This window comes from Lactuca serriola, chromosome 9 (assembly GCF_051521515.1).
Source record: "Lactuca serriola cultivar US96UC23 chromosome 9, Lser_US96UC23_V15, whole genome shotgun sequence".
Lineage (NCBI taxonomy): Eukaryota > Viridiplantae > Streptophyta > Magnoliopsida > Asterales > Asteraceae > Lactuca > Lactuca serriola.
The window spans coordinates 563,676-582,271 of NC_136416.1; the positions used below are offsets into that span (position 1 = coordinate 563,676).

At 39.3% G+C, this 18,596-nt stretch overlaps 1 protein-coding gene across 1 annotated transcript; it reads left to right on the top strand.

Moving 5' to 3' along the window:
- Positions 1-247: 247 nt before the first annotated feature.
- Positions 248-1,430, top strand: LOC145072932 (pyrophosphate--fructose 6-phosphate 1-phosphotransferase subunit beta 1-like). Its single transcript, XM_079019447.1, has 5 exons — positions 248-263; positions 772-924; positions 1,017-1,138; positions 1,237-1,290; positions 1,377-1,430. The coding sequence occupies exons 1-5, from the start codon at positions 248-250 to the stop codon at positions 1,428-1,430; spliced, it is 399 nt and encodes a 132-aa protein (XP_078875573.1).
- Positions 1,431-18,596: the final 17,166 nt, after the last annotated feature.

Sequence of the window (18,596 nt, forward strand, 5' to 3'; positions counted from 1 at the left end):
AAGATAATGCTTTCAAACTACTCCCTTCCCTTCCATTAATCGTAACTTCACGTAAACAAGCTTCTAGAAACGTTTTTTCTACACCTTCAACCTTCCAACTAATCCTATCCTTCTTTTCTCCCATTGCTTTTATCAATTCAACAAAAAAAATGTATGTTTTAACAAGTTCAACATTGCAAATACACATTTTCAACAACAATTTAAACAATATAAAGGCACATTATCAATAATTACTTCAACAAAACAAATGCACAATAGCAAAAGTAATGGATATTTCATGAACATCAAAGAGAAGTAAGAATTCAGCAACAAAATTTCAGCATAATTATCATGAAAACATTAAACATAACATCAAAATAACACTAAAATTCGGCTTATAACATCAAAACTCATCATATAACATCAAAATTCTGCATATAACATCTAAATTCAGCATATAACATCAAAATTCTGCATATAACATCTAATGCAATCTGTTCTTCGCAAGTTGTATGTGATTGTAATGTCTTCCGTGTAAACGAATCACTGCTTATGTGCTTGAACAAAATGTAAGGTCTAAATCATAATAACGATTAAGAAGTGAGCTCATTAGGCTCGGAAACTGGTTAATTTTGGGGCAATTTGCAGATTTTACAGTATTCTATATTATCTTCTCTCAATAGTTTAGGATAATCTGATCATCAGTGTATATGTTCTCCTTGTGCATTTAACGATACATATTTCATGTTATTTACTCCCACTAATTTCAATGGTTGGATTGTACCAATGCAGACCAGATCGCTAAGCTCTTCCCAAATCTGTTCGGGCAGCCATCAGTATCCTTGAAGTCTGGAGGTTCATTACCGGAGAAGAGTCTAAAGATTGGTGTTGTTCTATCTGGAGGACAAGCTCCTGGTGGACACAATGTGATTTCTGGAATTTTTGGTGAGCAAATAATTGAACTGAATCTGTGAATTAGCATATTTGTTTATGGCATATGGCTTTACATTTCACTGTATTATACTTTTGTTGGGCAGATTATTTACAGACTAGGGCCCATGGTAGCACAATGTATGGATTCAAGGGTGGTCCAGCTGGAATCATGAAGTGTAAATATGTTAAGTTGAATGGAGACATTGTCTATCATTACAGAAATCAGGTGATATTGCAATTACTTTCGGAATCCCATAAAGATAAAATGTAGTTATATATGTATTATATTTGTGTAAACTGTTTTGGGATTATTTTGAATTGCAGGGTGGATTTGATATGATATGCAGTGGAAGGGACAAGATTGAAACCCCTGAGCAGGTTATAACTTATAACTAAAGTTTCATATCTAATCCCTAAATTAAGACATTCTGCTTGTTAATTAATTAGGTTTCATTTGTTTTCAGTTTAAAGAAGCTCAAGAAACATATAACATCACTACCCAACATATAACAACATAATGAAGCATATAACATAATAATGGAGTAAAACATCAAGTATTAATTTTGATTTAAGAAATCAGAAATATATAGCATAATAAATTCGATTTTTTACTTTCATTTTTGAAGGGAAAGAAGGAACAGTCGCAGGCGGAAGGAAGAAGGGAAGAATCGGTGTACCGTCGTCGCTGGCGGAAGGAAGAAGGAACAGTCGCTGGCGGCGTTGCTGGCTGCGTCTGTACCGCCGTCGCTGGCTTCGTCGGTGGGAGCAAGCGCTGGGCGTCGGACCTGGAGGGGAGAAAGTCGGACCTGGAGGGGAGACGGTATGGGAAGGAAAGAAAGAGGCGATTAGGGAAAATAGAAGGAACGCGTGTTTTTTTATTTTTCAGACTTGCTTTAACATCTGAAAAAATAAGAGGTATTTTTAAGTTTAAGAGGTAAAATATAATATGTAAACAAACGCTCTGAATCTGAAATTTTAAGACACTGCCTCTTAATTTTACAATTAAGAGGTAAACAAACGACCCCTAACCCGGAAGGGCGTGGCTTTCAGTTGGGTCCTGGAGTAGCAGACCTCATTCGAGACACTTCACCAGAGATTATGCGAAGCCCCAGTGTTATCCCTTCCGGAGGGGATGGAGGATTTTGTGGTATATTGTGACGCGTCGATATCGGGACTGGGTGTGGTGCTGATGCAGAGAGGGCATGTGATAGCATACACATCAAGGCAACTGAAGCCTTATGAGATGAGGTATCCTACTCACGATTTGGAGTTGGGGGCTATGGTGCTCGCCCTCAAGATCTGGCGTCACTAGGTGTACCATATACATGGACCACAAGAGCTTGAAGTATCTGATGGATCAGCCAAACCTGAACATGCATCAGAGAAGATGGTTGAACGTGGTGAAGGATTATGAGTGTGAGATCCTATACCACCCGAGCAAGGCTAACATGGTAGCCGATGCCTTGAGTCGTAGGGCAGACAGTGCCCCGATACGGGATGTTTGTATGAGGTTGACAGTGATGACTCCGGTATTGGACACCATTCGGAAGGCCCAGGCAGAGGCCATGAGACCGGAGAACCGCAAGAGAGAGTGGGTGATCGGGCAAGTATCTGAGTTCATTGCCGATAGCCGAGGGCTTATGACTTTCCAGGGTCGGATTTGGGTGCCATTTGAGGGTGGGGCACGTACCATTTTGATGGAGGAGGCGCACAAGTCAAGGTTTTCAATCCATCCCGGGGCCACTAAGATGTATTTGGACCTGAAAAGAGACTATTGGTGGCCCTGTATGAAGAGGGATGTGGCGTGGTTTGTAGAGAGGTGCTTGACCTGTCACAGAGTTAAGGCCGAGCACCAGTGTCCACATGGCAAGTTGAAGCCACTTGAGGTTCCCCAGTGGAAGTGGGTACATATTTCCATGGATTTTATCACCAAATTGCTGAGGACTGCGAGAGGTTTCGATGCAATTTGGGTGATCGTTGACCGGCTGACGAAGAGCACTCATTTTCTTGCTATCAACGAGAGCTCTTCCGCAGAGAGGCTGGCAGAGGTGTATGTGAGGGAGGTGGTAACGCGACATGGTGTACCGATCTCGTTTGTGTCAGATCGATATGTGCGTTTCACTTCCAGGTTCTGGAAGAAGTTCCCTAAGGAGTTAGGTACTAGGCTGCATTTCAGTACCGCTTACCACCCACAGATGGACGGACAGAGTGAACGGACAATTCAGACGCTCGAGGACATGCTTCAGGCATATGTGTTGTACTTCGGAGGGAGTTGGGACACGTATCTGCCATTGGCTGAGTTTTCTTATAACAACAACCACCATTCGAGCATTGGTATGCCTCACTTCGAGTTGTTGTATGGGAGGAGGTGCCAGACTCCCATCTGTTGGAGAGAGGTAGGGCAACGAGTGATGGGCAGCACTGAGATAGTGCTTCAGACGACAGACCAGATACAACAGGTTAGACAGAGGTTGCTGATGGCCCGGAGTCGCCAGAAGAGTTACGTGGATAGGCGACGATCCGAGCTCAAGTTTCAGGTTGGAGATTTTGTACTCCTGAAGGTGTCTCCTTGGAAAGGAGTGATCCGATTCAGGAAAAAGTGGCAAGTTTGGGCCTCAGTACATTGGACCGTTTAGGGTGATCGCAAGGGTGGGCAGGGTAGCATATCGTTTGGAGCTACCTACGGAGTTGAGCCAGATTCATGATACCTTCCACGTGTCTCAGCTAAGGAAGTGTATAGCCGACGAGTCGGAATTGGTGTCATTGGACGATATCTAGGTGGACGTGAGTCTGAATTATGTTGAGAGACCGATCGCGATCTTGGACCGGAAGGTCAAGGTTCCGAGAAACAAGGAGGTGCTCTGGTTCAGGTCCAGTGGCAGCATCGGAGGGGGTCCAAGTTGACTTGGGAGCCGGATTCAGAGATGCGGGAGCCGCATCCGGAGTTGTTTTCGGCATGAGACTTCGAGGGCGAAGTCTGGTCCTAGTGGGGGAGAATTGTAACATCCCGAAATTCAGGTAAAGCTATTTAACCCTTCTCTTTTGTCAAGTTGTCAAGTTTGGCCCTTGAGTGAATTTTGTGGCAAATGAGTACGCGGGGCGTACTGGGGAGTACACTGCGCGTACTCATGCGCTTAATTTGGACGCAGACTTGCCTAGGTACGCTGGGCGTACCCAGGGTTACGCTGGGCGTAGAGGGCCCACATACAAACCCTAATATTTGGCTTGTGCACTATATAAGGGATGCTAAGGCTCATTACTCAGCCACCATATCAGAGAGTGAAACCCTAAGAGAGCCTTCCTTCGTTCTTAAGCTTGTATGTTAGTGTTTTGAGCTAAAAGTGCCTTCGTGTGTTAGTGAAGAAGAAGGAAAGGAGCTTGTGGAGGCTAGGGCTTGAAGTGCAAGTTTGGATCTAAGATCTTCAGAGGAAGGAGCTTCTTCTAGAGGTATAAAGTTCAAAACATTCCTCTTTATTTTGGTTTGGTGTTGCATGGACCATTTCTAGGGTTAAAAATCCCAAAGGTGGAGACTTTATGAGTGTAAGGGACTCCATGGACCTAGATCTGTCCCATTTCAGTGATATTTGTGTTATAGATCCATAAAAATCCCAACTTGGTCGTTGTTATGGGGTCATGCTTGAGTTATGAGCCTTTCTAGGGTTGAAAGTGGAATGTTATGGGTGTTGGTGGCTATTTCAGCCATGCAAAGGCTTAAAGTCACCAACTTTATGGATTAAGAGGTTTAGGGATGGCCAGATCTAGAAGTTGGACGTTTGTCTTAACTGTTTAAGACCCTAAAAGCAAGGAGTTTGAAACTAGGAGTTACGCGGGGCGTAATCCCAGTACGCGCGACGTAAGGGGTCGCGTTCCCCGTTTCTGTGAGGTTGCCGGGTAAGCCCAACATACAAGTTTGGTATGCACAGCGTAACCCAGAGGGTTGACTTTTGTTGACTTTTAGGGTTTGGTCAACTTTAGGGTCTTTGAGCCATGAGGGGGGTAAAATGGTCTTTTACCCTCATGAGAGTGCTAAGAGAGGGAATAGTCCAGACTTGAGAGTTGTATTGATTAGAGTGCTAATTCCATGTGATTAGGCAGAGTCTAGACTGGATTTTTACCGAGCTCGAGATTACCGAGTTACCCGAGGTGAGTCTTCTCACTATACTTTACCAAAGAGTGGTAATTAGAGTTATGTGACAGAGTACCTTGTATGTTGTTGTATGATGTGATTTCTATGTGATTTGTGCTATGCATGTTTCAGAGTTTACTGAGTTAGGACCGAAAGGTCCACAGAGTTAGGACCAGAGGATCCACAGAGTTATGGGACTGGAGGGTCCCACTGAGACACATTGACCAGAGGGTCAAACAGAGTTATAGCCTCGAGTGGCAAATATGTGTTGTATGTGGTATTTTGGGGAACTCACTAAGCATTTATGCTTACAGTGTTGTGTTATGTGTTTCAGATACCAGTGAGGATCGTGGGAAGGCGCCGACATGATCAGTACACACATGAGGAGTTTTTACATATTATGATCTTGGGATGTGTTGTTATGGATTGTTATGTGATACAATGACATTTTTATAACAATTATAAATGAAAGTGTGTTTTTAAAATGTGAAAAATTATTTGAAAAATCTGAGTGTTACACATACCAAGGACAGAGCAGACACTACACGGCATTGATGTGAGTTATTTTTTAGTAGAAGTAAGTCTAAGGCACCAAGGCCGACCCAATAGTAGTTGATTACAGTATAGATGATTTTCTATGTGATAATTTTCTAGCTTGCTATTATTTGATGTGTTTTATGTGCCAGTATGATATGTTCTATGTGCTAGTGGTAGTAGGAGGGGGAATAGTCTCCGATTCGCTCGTTAGGACTGAAGGGTAGGTCGGACACCCCAGATATGTCTGACAACATGATTGTGATATATTATTATGTGATAGTAGCCGGGAGCCAGGTGAAATAGTCCCCGTGACCGGGTGAGATAGACCAGAGGGTAGGCATGCACCCCAGAATGGCCTGAAACGGGTATGTTGGCACTCTAGAATGGCTTGACATGGGTAGGTCAACACCTCAGAATGGCTGGTCATGTGTAGGTCGGGCACCCTAGAACTGCTCGACAGTATGTATGGTTGTATGGTATGTGGTATGATGGGGGAACTCACTAAGCTTTGTGCTTACAGTTTTCAGTTTTGGTTTCAGGTACCTCTTCATCTAAGGGGAAGGAGCCGGCAGGGTAGCAGCGCATCGCACACACATGATTCCGCATTTGAGAACCCTGAGATTGTACTCTGACATTATACTATTTGACATTATGGTTTTTGAAACATGTAACTATGGTTTTGTGGTTTGAAGTGATATCAGTAATGTTTTACTCAAACAGTTTTACAAGTATTATAATTAAAAACAAAAATTTTCGGTCTCGATTTATGGGATGTTACAATTTTGTAACTTGTAAACCCTTATTTTTGAATCTAATCAGATTTTTATGAACAAGTTGGAGTGGGAATTGCTTGTGATGCTAGTAAGGTTTTCAATGATCATAATGTGAGGGTAATTCTGACCGAATTGAATCTTGAATCCCAATTCTATCGGAATGGAATCAGGAATTCCAATTATGTTGGAATGAAATACGAATATTTTCTCACTGATTTATACATGTTCTACAGTTATTGGTTATTGGTTTTGGTGCAATTCACAAGTCCGCATATTTTTCCAAAGGAATTTAGTTTTTTATTTTTTATTTGCTAATGTGTTATTGGATTCTAAACCACAGTTGGATTTGTTTTCACAGAAGTTGATTCTTGAAGAAAGGACCACAAAATTGAAAGTGATTCTTAGCAACATTATTCTTGTAGAATGTATTAGTGTTTTTGTTAGATTTTGATGTTTTTTTCCCGATTTGAAAGTTTTTTTTAGTTTTATTCTTTAACAATAAATATATTTCTTAGCAATTGTTACCCGTATTCTATAAGAATTAATATAATTTTTGTTTTTATTCTTCAATTGAACCGAATTAATGTAATTTTTGTTTTTATTCTTCAATTGATGGTTCGAGAATTTTTTATTCTACAAGAAGTTTTTAAAGTAATGATCGATAAATAGGTTCAAGAATATTTTTATTATTTTATGGTTCAAGAATATATTTATTTTTGAATATACCTATAAACATATTCTGTCAGAATATCTGAACTAAAAGAATTATAATTCGTAAAATCAGATTTTTAAAATTAATATAATCTATGATCCCTTAAAATATACAATTTTCCTTTATTAAATTTATATTAATTGACTAAAATACCCTTGTAATTAAATTAGATGGTATTTCAATTATATTTAATTCAATCATATATATTAATCATTTTCTTAAAATAAACAAAATGATTGCCCACAATCATTCATACATCCATACAATAATTAGTTAGAATACAGTAACCTAAGTCTCTCTCTCTCTCTCTCTCTCTCTCTATATATATATATATATATATATATATATATATATATATATATATATATATATATATATATTAAGAAAGTGTACACCATGAAACTTAGAATTAAAGAATATTAAAAATCCATGAAATTTTTTTTGTTTTATTTTTTTTACTTTTTTAAAAGAGGTATACAAATGCAAACAATGTGTCATTGTATATTTGATTTTAGTATATTCACTTGTTATACAAAAAATACTTTTTACATTTTTTTGGGGGTTTGCATCTGATACTGAGTTCAACAACTAACATACTTTGAATTTTCAAATTAATGGATTGGTTAGTTTACTTTGCTGTCATGTTTATTAATATTAAATTATTATTTAATTTTTATAATCATTCTAGACGAAAAACGATATTATTATTATAATTACTATTATATATATGGCAACAGAGGAAGGAATGAAGAAGGTGGCAGGGTGCATACGCACTTGCAGACGTAATACGATTTAGTTAAAGGACTTCTTATTCACGCTAAAGTCTAAACTATGCAAACAAATGAACAATAACGACGTTGGTATCGTAATGTAATGCTTTTGTTATTCTTTAATATTCAAATATGACGGCAACAAATGATTTTTTTTCCTTGTCCACCAATCAGTTTATTACAAAAGATTACTATTTATCGGTCATCAAGCTATGAAAAGTCCCTCTAATAACTGTTTCGCTAAGTATTTGAACAAATCCCAAAATATTTCAATAAAGTTTTTTTTTGAACGGAATTTACATAAGCTAGCAAACTTAGGAAAAGAACGAAAGTATTACAGGAAAATACCCGGAAATGAGTTCTGTAACTAAGAAATCTAGTTGACTTTATGTTTGCGTTTCTTAAAAAAACAAACGAAAATACGACGGCGCAATTCTATCAAAAATAAAATCTCTATTGTATTTCTTCGATCCAAACACCATAGCATTCTTAAAACTCCAAATAACCTATAAAATGTCAGAAAGATTACATCCAAAGCTGTACTTTTTGCATTAGACAAGTCAAAAAATCCATCTAATTTAACAAATCTGTGACGAAGCTAAAATTGGGAACTACAAAGTCCCAACAATGAGCAATCTGCAACCAAGTCGGAGAACCCACCTCACAAGCAAACATCAAATGGTACACACTTTCAAAATGATTGGAACAATTAGGGCATAAAATCGGATCCATATCTAACCCCCTGTCCACTAAATATAGTCTGACACTTGGTTCGTGAAGATCCTCCATGAACATTGATCTTCTTCAGGCAACCATATTCCATCTTGTAACATATTTATCGGCTTCTAAAGTCCTCTCACCAATAAAAAGTCTAGTGGAACCGGCCGAAAACTCATTATTATTATCCAAACTCATAAGAATTATCCAAACCATATTCCATCTTGATCTTCTTCGAGACAACCATATTCCATCTTGTCAACATATTCGTTTCTCATGATGGTGCTTGACTGAGCAACTTATTTTTGCCCACACATCTAACAACGACTTTTTAACACAAAATACACCAAGAATTTTCAATTTTCAATTCATAAAATGACCCGGTGTACAGTTATGTTGATTAGCAAGATACAAGTTATCATAGACATGTTGGCTAATTTTTATATGAAGGAAGATATTAAGAGTTAACTCTGCTTATAGCTTTTACTTTCGAATTCTTGAGGAACGAATATGGTGATAGAGTTCAGGACTCGATGTAGTTATACTATCTTTGAGACTATTTCTCGAGGTCTCAACAATTTGTTTAACAATCAATATGCTCTTCAATTGTAGAATGGTCTTTAATGACTAAAGCTTGGGTGTTGATGAATATGTTTCAAGCACATGCGAGAAGCGCTCACATGGTATGATGGCGAGTCGGGAGACTTACAACATGGAAACGATGTGATAGATAAGAAATGCATGTAATGAAATATGTTATGTATATGGAAAGAGCAACACCCTTTGTAACTCCCGGAAACCAGAAGGCCAAATGAGGAAAGAAAATCTCCAAACAAGAAGGCAATTCGTTGAGTTCAAGGGTGAGAACTCGACGAGTAGGAAGGTTGTCCTGCATGTTTTTGGAAGACCAAATCGACGAGTTGGAGAGGACCGACTTGATGAGTTGGACTAGGTTTAGGAAACCCTAAATCCGAGATTTTGCACCCTATTTAAGCATCCTAATCCCCACTTGCTAACCTCATTTCCAGCCTCCAAATCCCAAACCCTAGTTTCAGAAACCCTAATGCATCTGTGAGCCTGTGAGCCATTTTTGAGTGCCTGTGAGCCATTTTTGAGTGAACTTTGTGTGTTTTGAAGCTTGTGGAAGAAGAAGAAGAAGCTAGATGATTCAAGGAGAAGATAGTAGATCTAGAGACTTCCTTTCATCCTCATCATTTTCTGGTAATTAAGTCTCTAACTTGCTTAGTAGTTTATTAGATCTCCTTATTTTCAATTTATTGGGTTTTTGGTCCAAGAAGCTTGATCTTTGGGATATGGACGTCCCAAGTGAGTATTGTTGGATAAGGTGTCTAAGTCCATAACTATTTCGGGCTTGTACTTGACCCGACCCGGCATGGTCCATTTGGGTTGCATGGCACCATGCAATTGGATAGACTAAATGAGAGAAATAACACTTGGAGATTATTAATATATTATAAGTTCTAATATATTAATAATATTATTTGATTAGTTGATCAAAGAATTAATTGGGAATTAATTAAGTGATCAAAGGATAACTAATTAAATATATGGGTTGATTATGTAAATCATCCATATCTTGTATAGTGGGCTAAGAGGCTCCATGGATTATCAAGTTAGGTTCTACCCATAGGATGCTCCATGGATGCTCCATGGGAGTTACAAACCCATGGGTCATGGAAATGAAGAGTCATGACACATTAGGGTTTACATGGTGTAACCCTAGAGGTGTCAACACTATATAAGAATCATATTCTCCACCAAAATCGGCTACACTAAGAAACTAGAGGGCTTGGCCGATTTTGAGAAGTGTGTGTTATCTCAAGAGTCTTTCCAAGAGCATTTGGTGTTGTGTGAAGCATTTGAGGCATCACACTTGGGGTGCTAGGCTCACAAGGTTTCAAGGAACACAATCAACAACAAGGTAAGTTATTCTATCTATGATTCAAGTTAAAATTGTTCCCCATGTATGCTAGATAGGAATATAACCTTGGAATTCAACTTTGCATGATAATTAGACAAACATAGATCCAAGGTTATTAGGGTTGCATGTACACTTAGGAAGTGTTAGAATGCTCAAAACCCATCAGTGGTATCAGAGCCTAGGCTTGTTTGTTTGTTATTTGTGCTTAAAAGTTGAAGAAAGTCGAAAATTCTGCTGTCTGACTGATGGACTCGGCGAGTCCATGGGGAGGACTCGTCGAGTTCATGTGTATCTTCAACCTACTCGGCGAGTAGGTTTATGCACTCGGCGAGTAGGGTCGACAGAGTGCAGAATTTCGACTTGAGTTGCTGGAAATGGATTAGAATCATTACCCTAAAATGTTTTGGTACTTGAAAACTTATTTTAGAAGGTGTAATGTCTTTTCTAACTCATTTACAACAACTAGTTATTAAAATTACAAAGATTAAATGTGATTTTGATTTTTGAAAGTGTTCATATTCATATTCTTGTTCTTATGATGTTTAGATGATCATAGGAATTATTTGTAACCTATGTGGTAGATTAATTCATGATCATAATGTGTTTTAATGGAGTCCATAACTTGTCCTCAAGTTATGAAAAACCAAAAGTCTCTTGGATTAAAAACCATTAAAAGAACACAAGAGTTAGGAAAAATGAAAAGTCCTCATTTTATTACTCTATTAAACTCATAAGTTACAAGAAATGAAAAGTTTTGAAAGTTTACAAAACTTGCCCTCAAGTTTTGGAACAAGTAAAGTTAAGTTAAAACTTTAGTTCCAACCCCTAGAATTTTAAAAGTTAAAATTCAACCCTTATACTTATATTATTATGATTTAATAATTATATATATATGTATAAGAACAAAGTCGTCTTACCGCTAGTACGCCTCATTCACGAAGCCGGTCTATAAGGTGGGTATAAGGTTGTTGCCTATAAAATGGTGACTTAATGGGTGTCCACTCTCACCCACCGCTTGCTTGATCGGTGGAGGGTCGTTAGCCGAACGGGTAAGACAAGGACTTATTAATTCTCATTCAAAGTATGATGAATATTATAAAGTAACTAAATGTTTTATTAAATTCCCAATCTTAGTTACTTTAGGAAAAATGTGAATAAGGTGCTATTCCATGAAATTACACTTTACACTTTGATTAAGTCGTTGGTGGAGCGTGTGTGGTTAACCGGCACACTAACTTGGACTTAACAAGGTAGGTAAAGGGTGACTTAGGGTTTATTATAGTATCGATGGAGCGTGTGTGGTTAACCGGCACATCGATTGAGTGATAAACTCTAAGGGTACCAGGTGATTTGCGTGGTTACTTCACACCTTGTTTTGTGATCCTCGGTATCCCAGTCACAAAACTTGGAGGGCACACTCGAGATTGAAACATGCCTTTGAAAAGTTCATTGAATCTCAAAGAATCTAGGAATTTCTAAGAACCATTCAAAAACCTAATACTAAAATATTGCGGTTTTCGTGGTGGAAATTGGTGAATCGTCATTCACCTACCTTTCAAATATGATATAGCTTAGATTACGGCATACCTCTTCTAAGTTATATTATATTGTGATTGGATCCTAGCCTTAATATTACATTTGGGTGTTTTATTAAGGACTCTCTTATATCTAAACTAATCTTGTTCTCTTTTCTTCAGATGTCTTTCAACAATGCTTCTGGCTCTAATCCTAATGGCTCCTTTACCCTTATGAACTTGTGTGGGAAAGTCACCTTTGATGGATCCAACTTCAATGAGTGGATCAGAAACATCAGGATGATTACCCGCTACGAGGACAAAGAATATGTCCTTGACAAGGAGCTTAAGGAGATTGATGAGTCCACTGCAACTCCTCAGGAGATCGCTGACTTTCGGGCACATGAAAGGGATGCTACGAAAGTGGCTTGCATCATGATGGCCACGATGACAGCGGAACTCCAAAAGTCTTATGAGGATTTCTACCCTTATGAAATGCACCAAGATTTGATGGAAAGATACCATCAAAGTGCACGACAAGAGAGGTATGAAATCATCTGCTCCATGATAACAACCATGATGAAGGACGGGGAATCTGTCACGAGCCACATGCAGAAAATGCAAAGGTATGTGGATCGTTTGCTGAAGCTTAATGTGAACTTCCCGGAGGATCTTGCAATAGATATTATTTTGCATTCCTTACCATCGTGCTATGATCAATTCCGCATGACATATCACATGAACAAGGAAGAAGTCACCCTCAGCAAACTTCAGGGACTTCTCAAGACCGCAGAATCAGGTCTTAAGGGGAAGTCGGTTGCTATCACTCCTACTCCAAACTCAACTCCGGTTTTGGCAATCGGGAAAAGTCGAGGGAAGAAGAGAAAGAGCTCTTCTAAGGGTACCAAGGCTCAGACCCTTGATGGCTCTTCTTCAAGTGGAACCAAGAAAGGTTTCATTACTCCTTCTTCTGACCCAAAAGAGGCTGAATGCTTCTATTGCCATGAAAAGGCTCATTGGAAGCGGAACTGCCCAAAATACCAGCAAGATGTGAAGGATGGGAAAGTTAAACCCAACCATGCAGGTATTTACACTATCATTTCTAATAACTCACCCCATTCTAATTCTTGGGTCCTTGATACCGGGTGTGGTATTCATATTTGTTGTGACTTGCAGGGACTAAGAAGAAGTGAGGATGTGGAGCAAGGAAGGATAAACTTGATCATGGGGAATAGGAAAGCTATACCTGTTACCAAGATTGGAGTTTATACTTTATCGCTAAGTAGTGGGTTTAGTTTAGATTTGAATAAGTGTTGTTATTCGCCAGGAATGGCAAGAAATATTATTTCCTTTCATGCTTTGTACAAACAAGGGTTTACCTTTTCATTTAATAATGAAATTGGTTCTATTGATGCTTTCTTTAATAATGTTCTTTATTTTAAAGCATTACCTTGTGATGGTGTGTATGAAGCTGTGTCTGTTGTAGATAACTTAGGAAATAATGTTTTGTGTATTGATTCTAATAATAATAACTTGGATAAAGCATCTTTATGGCATTGTCGTCTTGGACATATAAGCAAGAAACGCATAGGCCAACTCCAAAAGGATGGAGTCTTGGAGTCGTTTGACCTAAAGTCAGATGATAGTTGCGAATCATGCTTACTTGGAAAAATGACAAAGTCACCCTTCACAGGTTCGTGTGAGAGGGGTGAAGGTTTGTTGGACCTTATACACACGGATGTGTGTGGACCATTCAAACATGCCACAAGGGATGCTAATCGTTATTATTTGACTTTTACTGATGATTATAGTAGATATGGATATGTCTACTTGATCAAGCATAAGTCAGAGACTTTTGAGAGGTTTAAGGAATTTAAACAGGAAGTCGAGAATCAATTGGGCAGGAACATTAAGATGCTTCGATCCGATCGTGGTGGTGAGTATCTTAGTTCAGAGTTCCTCAACTATCTAAGGGAATGTGGGATAGTCTCACAATTGACACCTCCCAGGACACCACAGTTGAATGGTGTGGCTGAGAGGCGTAATCGAACCTTGCTAGATATGGTTCGTTCCATGATGAGTCGAGCTACGCTACCAATCTCATTCTGGGGGTATGCCTTAGAGACTGCCGCCCATATTCTTAATCTAGTCCCTACAAAGAAAGTTGCCAAAACTCCTCACGAGATGTGGACTGGTAAAGTACCTAAACTAGACCACATCAAGATTTGGGGTTGCGAGGCTTTCGTGAGACGCGAGACTCATGATAAGCTCGAACCTCGAAGCGAGAGGTGTATTTTCATCGGTTACCCACAACGATCCTTTGGTTACCTCTTCTACAGACCCAGTGACAATGTGGTCTTTGTAGCAAGAAGAGGAGTCTTTCGAGAAAGAGAGTTTATAAGCCTAGGAGATAGTGGGAGGCAAATTGATCTTGAAGAAATTCAAGAATCAAGCGGTGAAGGAACTTCAAACTCTAGCCCTCAACTTGAGGAGGAAACTCCTGTTGAGCCAATTGACAAATCTGTACCTCTGAGACGTTCCACGAGAGTTAGGAGTGCACCTGAGCATTACTATGGATTCCATATCACTGCAGAAGGTGAGACACTTATTAGTGATGAGACACTAGTAAGTCAAGATGACCCTAACAGCTATGAGGAAGCCATGGCAGGGCCCGAGTCTGCTAAATGGAAAGAGGCTATGGATAGCGAGATACAATCCATGTATGACAATCAAGTTTGGAACTTGGTTGAAAATGTACCAGGTCGTAAGACAGTAGGGTGCAAATGGGTCTTCAAGAAGAAGACCGACATGGATGGTAAAGTACACACTTATAAGGCTAGACTGGTTGCAAAGGGCTTCTCTTAAATTCCTGGAGTGGACTATGATGAGACCTTTTCTCCAGTAGCCAAGATTAAGTCTATTCGGGTTCTGTTAGCCATAGCTGCATTTCATGATTATGAAATATGGCAGATGGATGTCAAAACCGCTTTCCTTAATGGAAAGTTGGCTGAAGATGTTTACATGAGTCAGCCAGAGGGTTTTGTCAGCAACGAGTACCCTAATAGAGTGTGTAAGCTTGAGAAATCCATTTATGGATTGAAGCAAGCATCTCGCAGATGGAATCTTTGCTTTGATGAAAAGGTCAAGGAATTTGGCTTTTCTAGGAGTGAAGATGAATCTTGTGTGTATGTCAAGGCTAGTGGGAGTATAGTTAGCTTTTTGGTATTGTATGTGGATGACATACTACTCATAGGAAACGACATTCCAGCCCTGCAGGAAGTAAAGTCCTGGCTTGGTAAGTGTTTCGCTATGAAGGACCTTGGTGAAGCTGCCTATATTCTAGGGATAAGAATCTTGAGAGATCGGAGTAAAAGACTAATTGGACTTAGTCAGAGTACCTACTTGGATAAGGTGCTGAAGAGATTCAGCATGCAGGATTCCAAGAAAGGAGAGTTACCCATCCAGAGTAACACCAGATTGAGTAAGACACAAAGCCCTAGCACTGAGGCTGAGATAACAGAAATGAGTTGAATACCTTACGCTTCGGCTGTAGGATCGATCATGTATGCTATGACGTGTACTCGACCCGATGTAGCTTTTGCCTTGAGCATGGTTAGCAGGTATCAGGCGAACCCTGGCAAGGCACACTGGACTGCGGTAAAGAATATCCTCAAGTACCTACGGAGGACTAAGGACTGGGTCCTTACCCTCGGTGGGAGTGATGACTTGAGAGTTGTAGGGTATAGTGATGCTAGCTTCCAGACTGATAGGGATAATTTCCGCTCTCAGTCGGGCTAGGTCTTTACCCTAAACGGAGGAGCAATTTCTTGGAAGAGTTCCAAGCAAGAGACAGTGGCAGATTCTACTTGTGAATCAGAGTATATTGCAGCTAGCGAGGCAGCAAAGGAGGCGATATGGCTGAAGAACTTCATTGGAGACCTTGGAGTTGTACCAGCTATTAAAGAGCCAATGGAAATTTTCTGTGATAGTGAAAGTGCTGTTGCCTTAGCCAAGGAACCAAGGGATCATGGGAGATCCAGACACATCGACAGAAAATACCATTTCATTAGACATCGGATCGAAGAAGGACACCTCGTGGCAAAGAGGGTATCATCAGATGAGAATCCGGCAGATCCCCTCACAAAGGGACTGACTCGGGTTAAGCATCTTCAGCATGCTCGGAGCATAGGGCTGAAGGATGATATTAGATTTAGTAGTTAGATAACCTGGAAATTTGTAAAGTGTAATTGACATTTGATGATGAATAAAAGGTGTTTTATTTATGAGTAAAGTGTTGCTATCTCTTGTCAATCGTTTACTATATTTCTTTTGCATGTTTTGACTTCCAGAATAATTTTGTTTGGTATAACATATTATTCAAACCTCCACAGTCGGTCATATGTTGGAAGTAGATATGAATCAAGACTGTCATGTTTGGTTGTAGAGGTCTTGGACAAGGCTACAACAATCATGAGTGCTCATAAGTTCTGAGCATTGGGCACAACCCACGCTCACTGGAATCACTTCATGGAATTCTATCTCGAGTGATCGTGAGACGGTAATATCATATAAGTCTTCAAACCTAGAGATATGATTTGTTACTTACAAGTTGGTTATGCATTGACTGTACGAAACCACATTGGTAACTCGATGTTATAAAACGTACTTTTGTGTGTAATTCAATGAGTGGTAGAACAAACATATGAGTCGAAGTTTATCTGTTCCTTCTTGGATTAGAAGCTGATATCTGGGCCCCTCGATGATTTTGTTTTGACCTATGTACCGGGCCCGGTCAGAACTAAGTTGATGTGTTCAATTAAGTTCTATGTCAAACAAATCGGAAATCGGGAAACAAATGCTGGACAATAAGCAAGACAATGTTCCATGTATTTGTCCGGCTGATATCTAGAACGGAGGATTATATGATCACTTATCTTAAATGGCGTACCATCATATTCTCAGTTCCGAGAGACCTTGAAAGAGCTACGATTGCCGGTCAGTTCCTGAAGTACTAGAGATATAGTTATTAGACTTATCCAAGTGGGAGACTGTTGGATAAGGTGTCTAAGTCCATAACTATTTCGGGCTTGTACTTGACCCGACCCGGCATGGTCCATTTGGGTTGCATGGCACCATGCAATTGGATAGACTAAATGAGAGAAATAACACTTGGAGATTATTAATATATTATAAGTTCTAATATATTAATAATATTATTTGATTAGTTGATCAAAGAATTAATTGGGAATTAATTAAGTGATCAAAGGATAACTAATTAAATATATGGGTTGATTATGTAAATCACCCATATCTTGTATAGTGGGCTAAGAGGCTCCATGGATTATCAAGTTGGGTTCTACCCATAGGATGCTCCATGGGAGTTACAAACCCATGGGTCATGGAAATGAAGAGTCATGACACATTAGGGTTTACATGGTGTAACCCTAGAGGTGTCAACACTATATAAGAATCATATTCTCCACCAAAATCGGCTACACTAAGAAACTAGAGGGCTTGGCCGATTTTGAGAAGTGTGTGTTATCTCAAGAGTCTTTCCAAGAGCATTTGGTGTTGTGTGAAGCATTTGAGGCATCACACTTGGGGTGCTAGGCTCACAAGGTTTCAAGGAACACAATCAACAACAAGGTAAGTTATTCTACCTATGATTCAAGTTAAAATTGTTCCCCATGTATGCTAGATAGGAATATAAACTTGGAATTCAAATTTGCATGATAATTAGACAAATATAGATCCAAGGTTATTAGGGTTGCATGTACACTTAGGAAGTGTTAGAATGCTCAAAACCCATCAAGTATACCTTCAGATTTGGGATTATAGAGGGCTTTCATGGCATAAAGGTGTAAACTTTATGGCCATTGAAGTCCCATGCAAGCCATAGGATGTCATTTTAGCCTTTTAAGCTCCAAAAAGGCATGCATGGAGTGAAAGGTGGTAGCTTTATGTGTCCATGTAGTGTTTAGGGTCTAGATCTCTGTTTATAGGCTTTGGTTTGGAGTATGGATGGCTTGTGGACTAGGATCTAGGTCCTAAGGAGTTAGGGTTTGAGCTAAACCCATTAAGAAAAGGTATTAACGAGTAACATTGGAAACTTTACCCTTAAAAGGACATTTTGAGTGTATAGCAGTGGCGGATCCATGATCAACGTAAAGGGGTATCCCCAATAAATAAAGGGTATCCCCGACAAAAAAATCACGTAATACACAATAAGAAAAAATATTTTCAGAAAAAATTACACTATTAATTTTTTTTTGAGGGGTATCCCAGGCTACCTCGGGATACATAGTAGATCCGCCTATGGTGTATAGGTGGAGTATGGAGCTTATATTTGAAGAATAGAGGCTTAATATGTTAAGAAGGGCTTAACAGACTAAGGAACTCGACGATTCAATATAGGAACTTGGTGAGTTGGGTTGGAAGTTGCCCGATTCTGATGAAAGAGGAGGCAACTCGTCGAGTTGCTGGAAAACTCGACGAGTTGGGCCGGGATTTAACGATTTTTGTGGATATGGAGAACTCGACGAGTTTGGGGTAGACTCGATGAGTTAGTTCTAGATTTTGCGTTCTATGTTTTG

Coding starts and splice junctions, on each gene's coding strand:
- LOC145072932 (XM_079019447.1), top strand. Junction 925..1,016: donor TGTGATTTCTGGAATTTTTG/GTGAGCAAATAA, acceptor TTTGTTGGGCAG/ATTATTTACAGACTAGGGCC. Junction 1,139..1,236: donor TCTATCATTACAGAAATCAG/GTGATATTGCAA, acceptor TTTGAATTGCAG/GGTGGATTTGATATGATATG.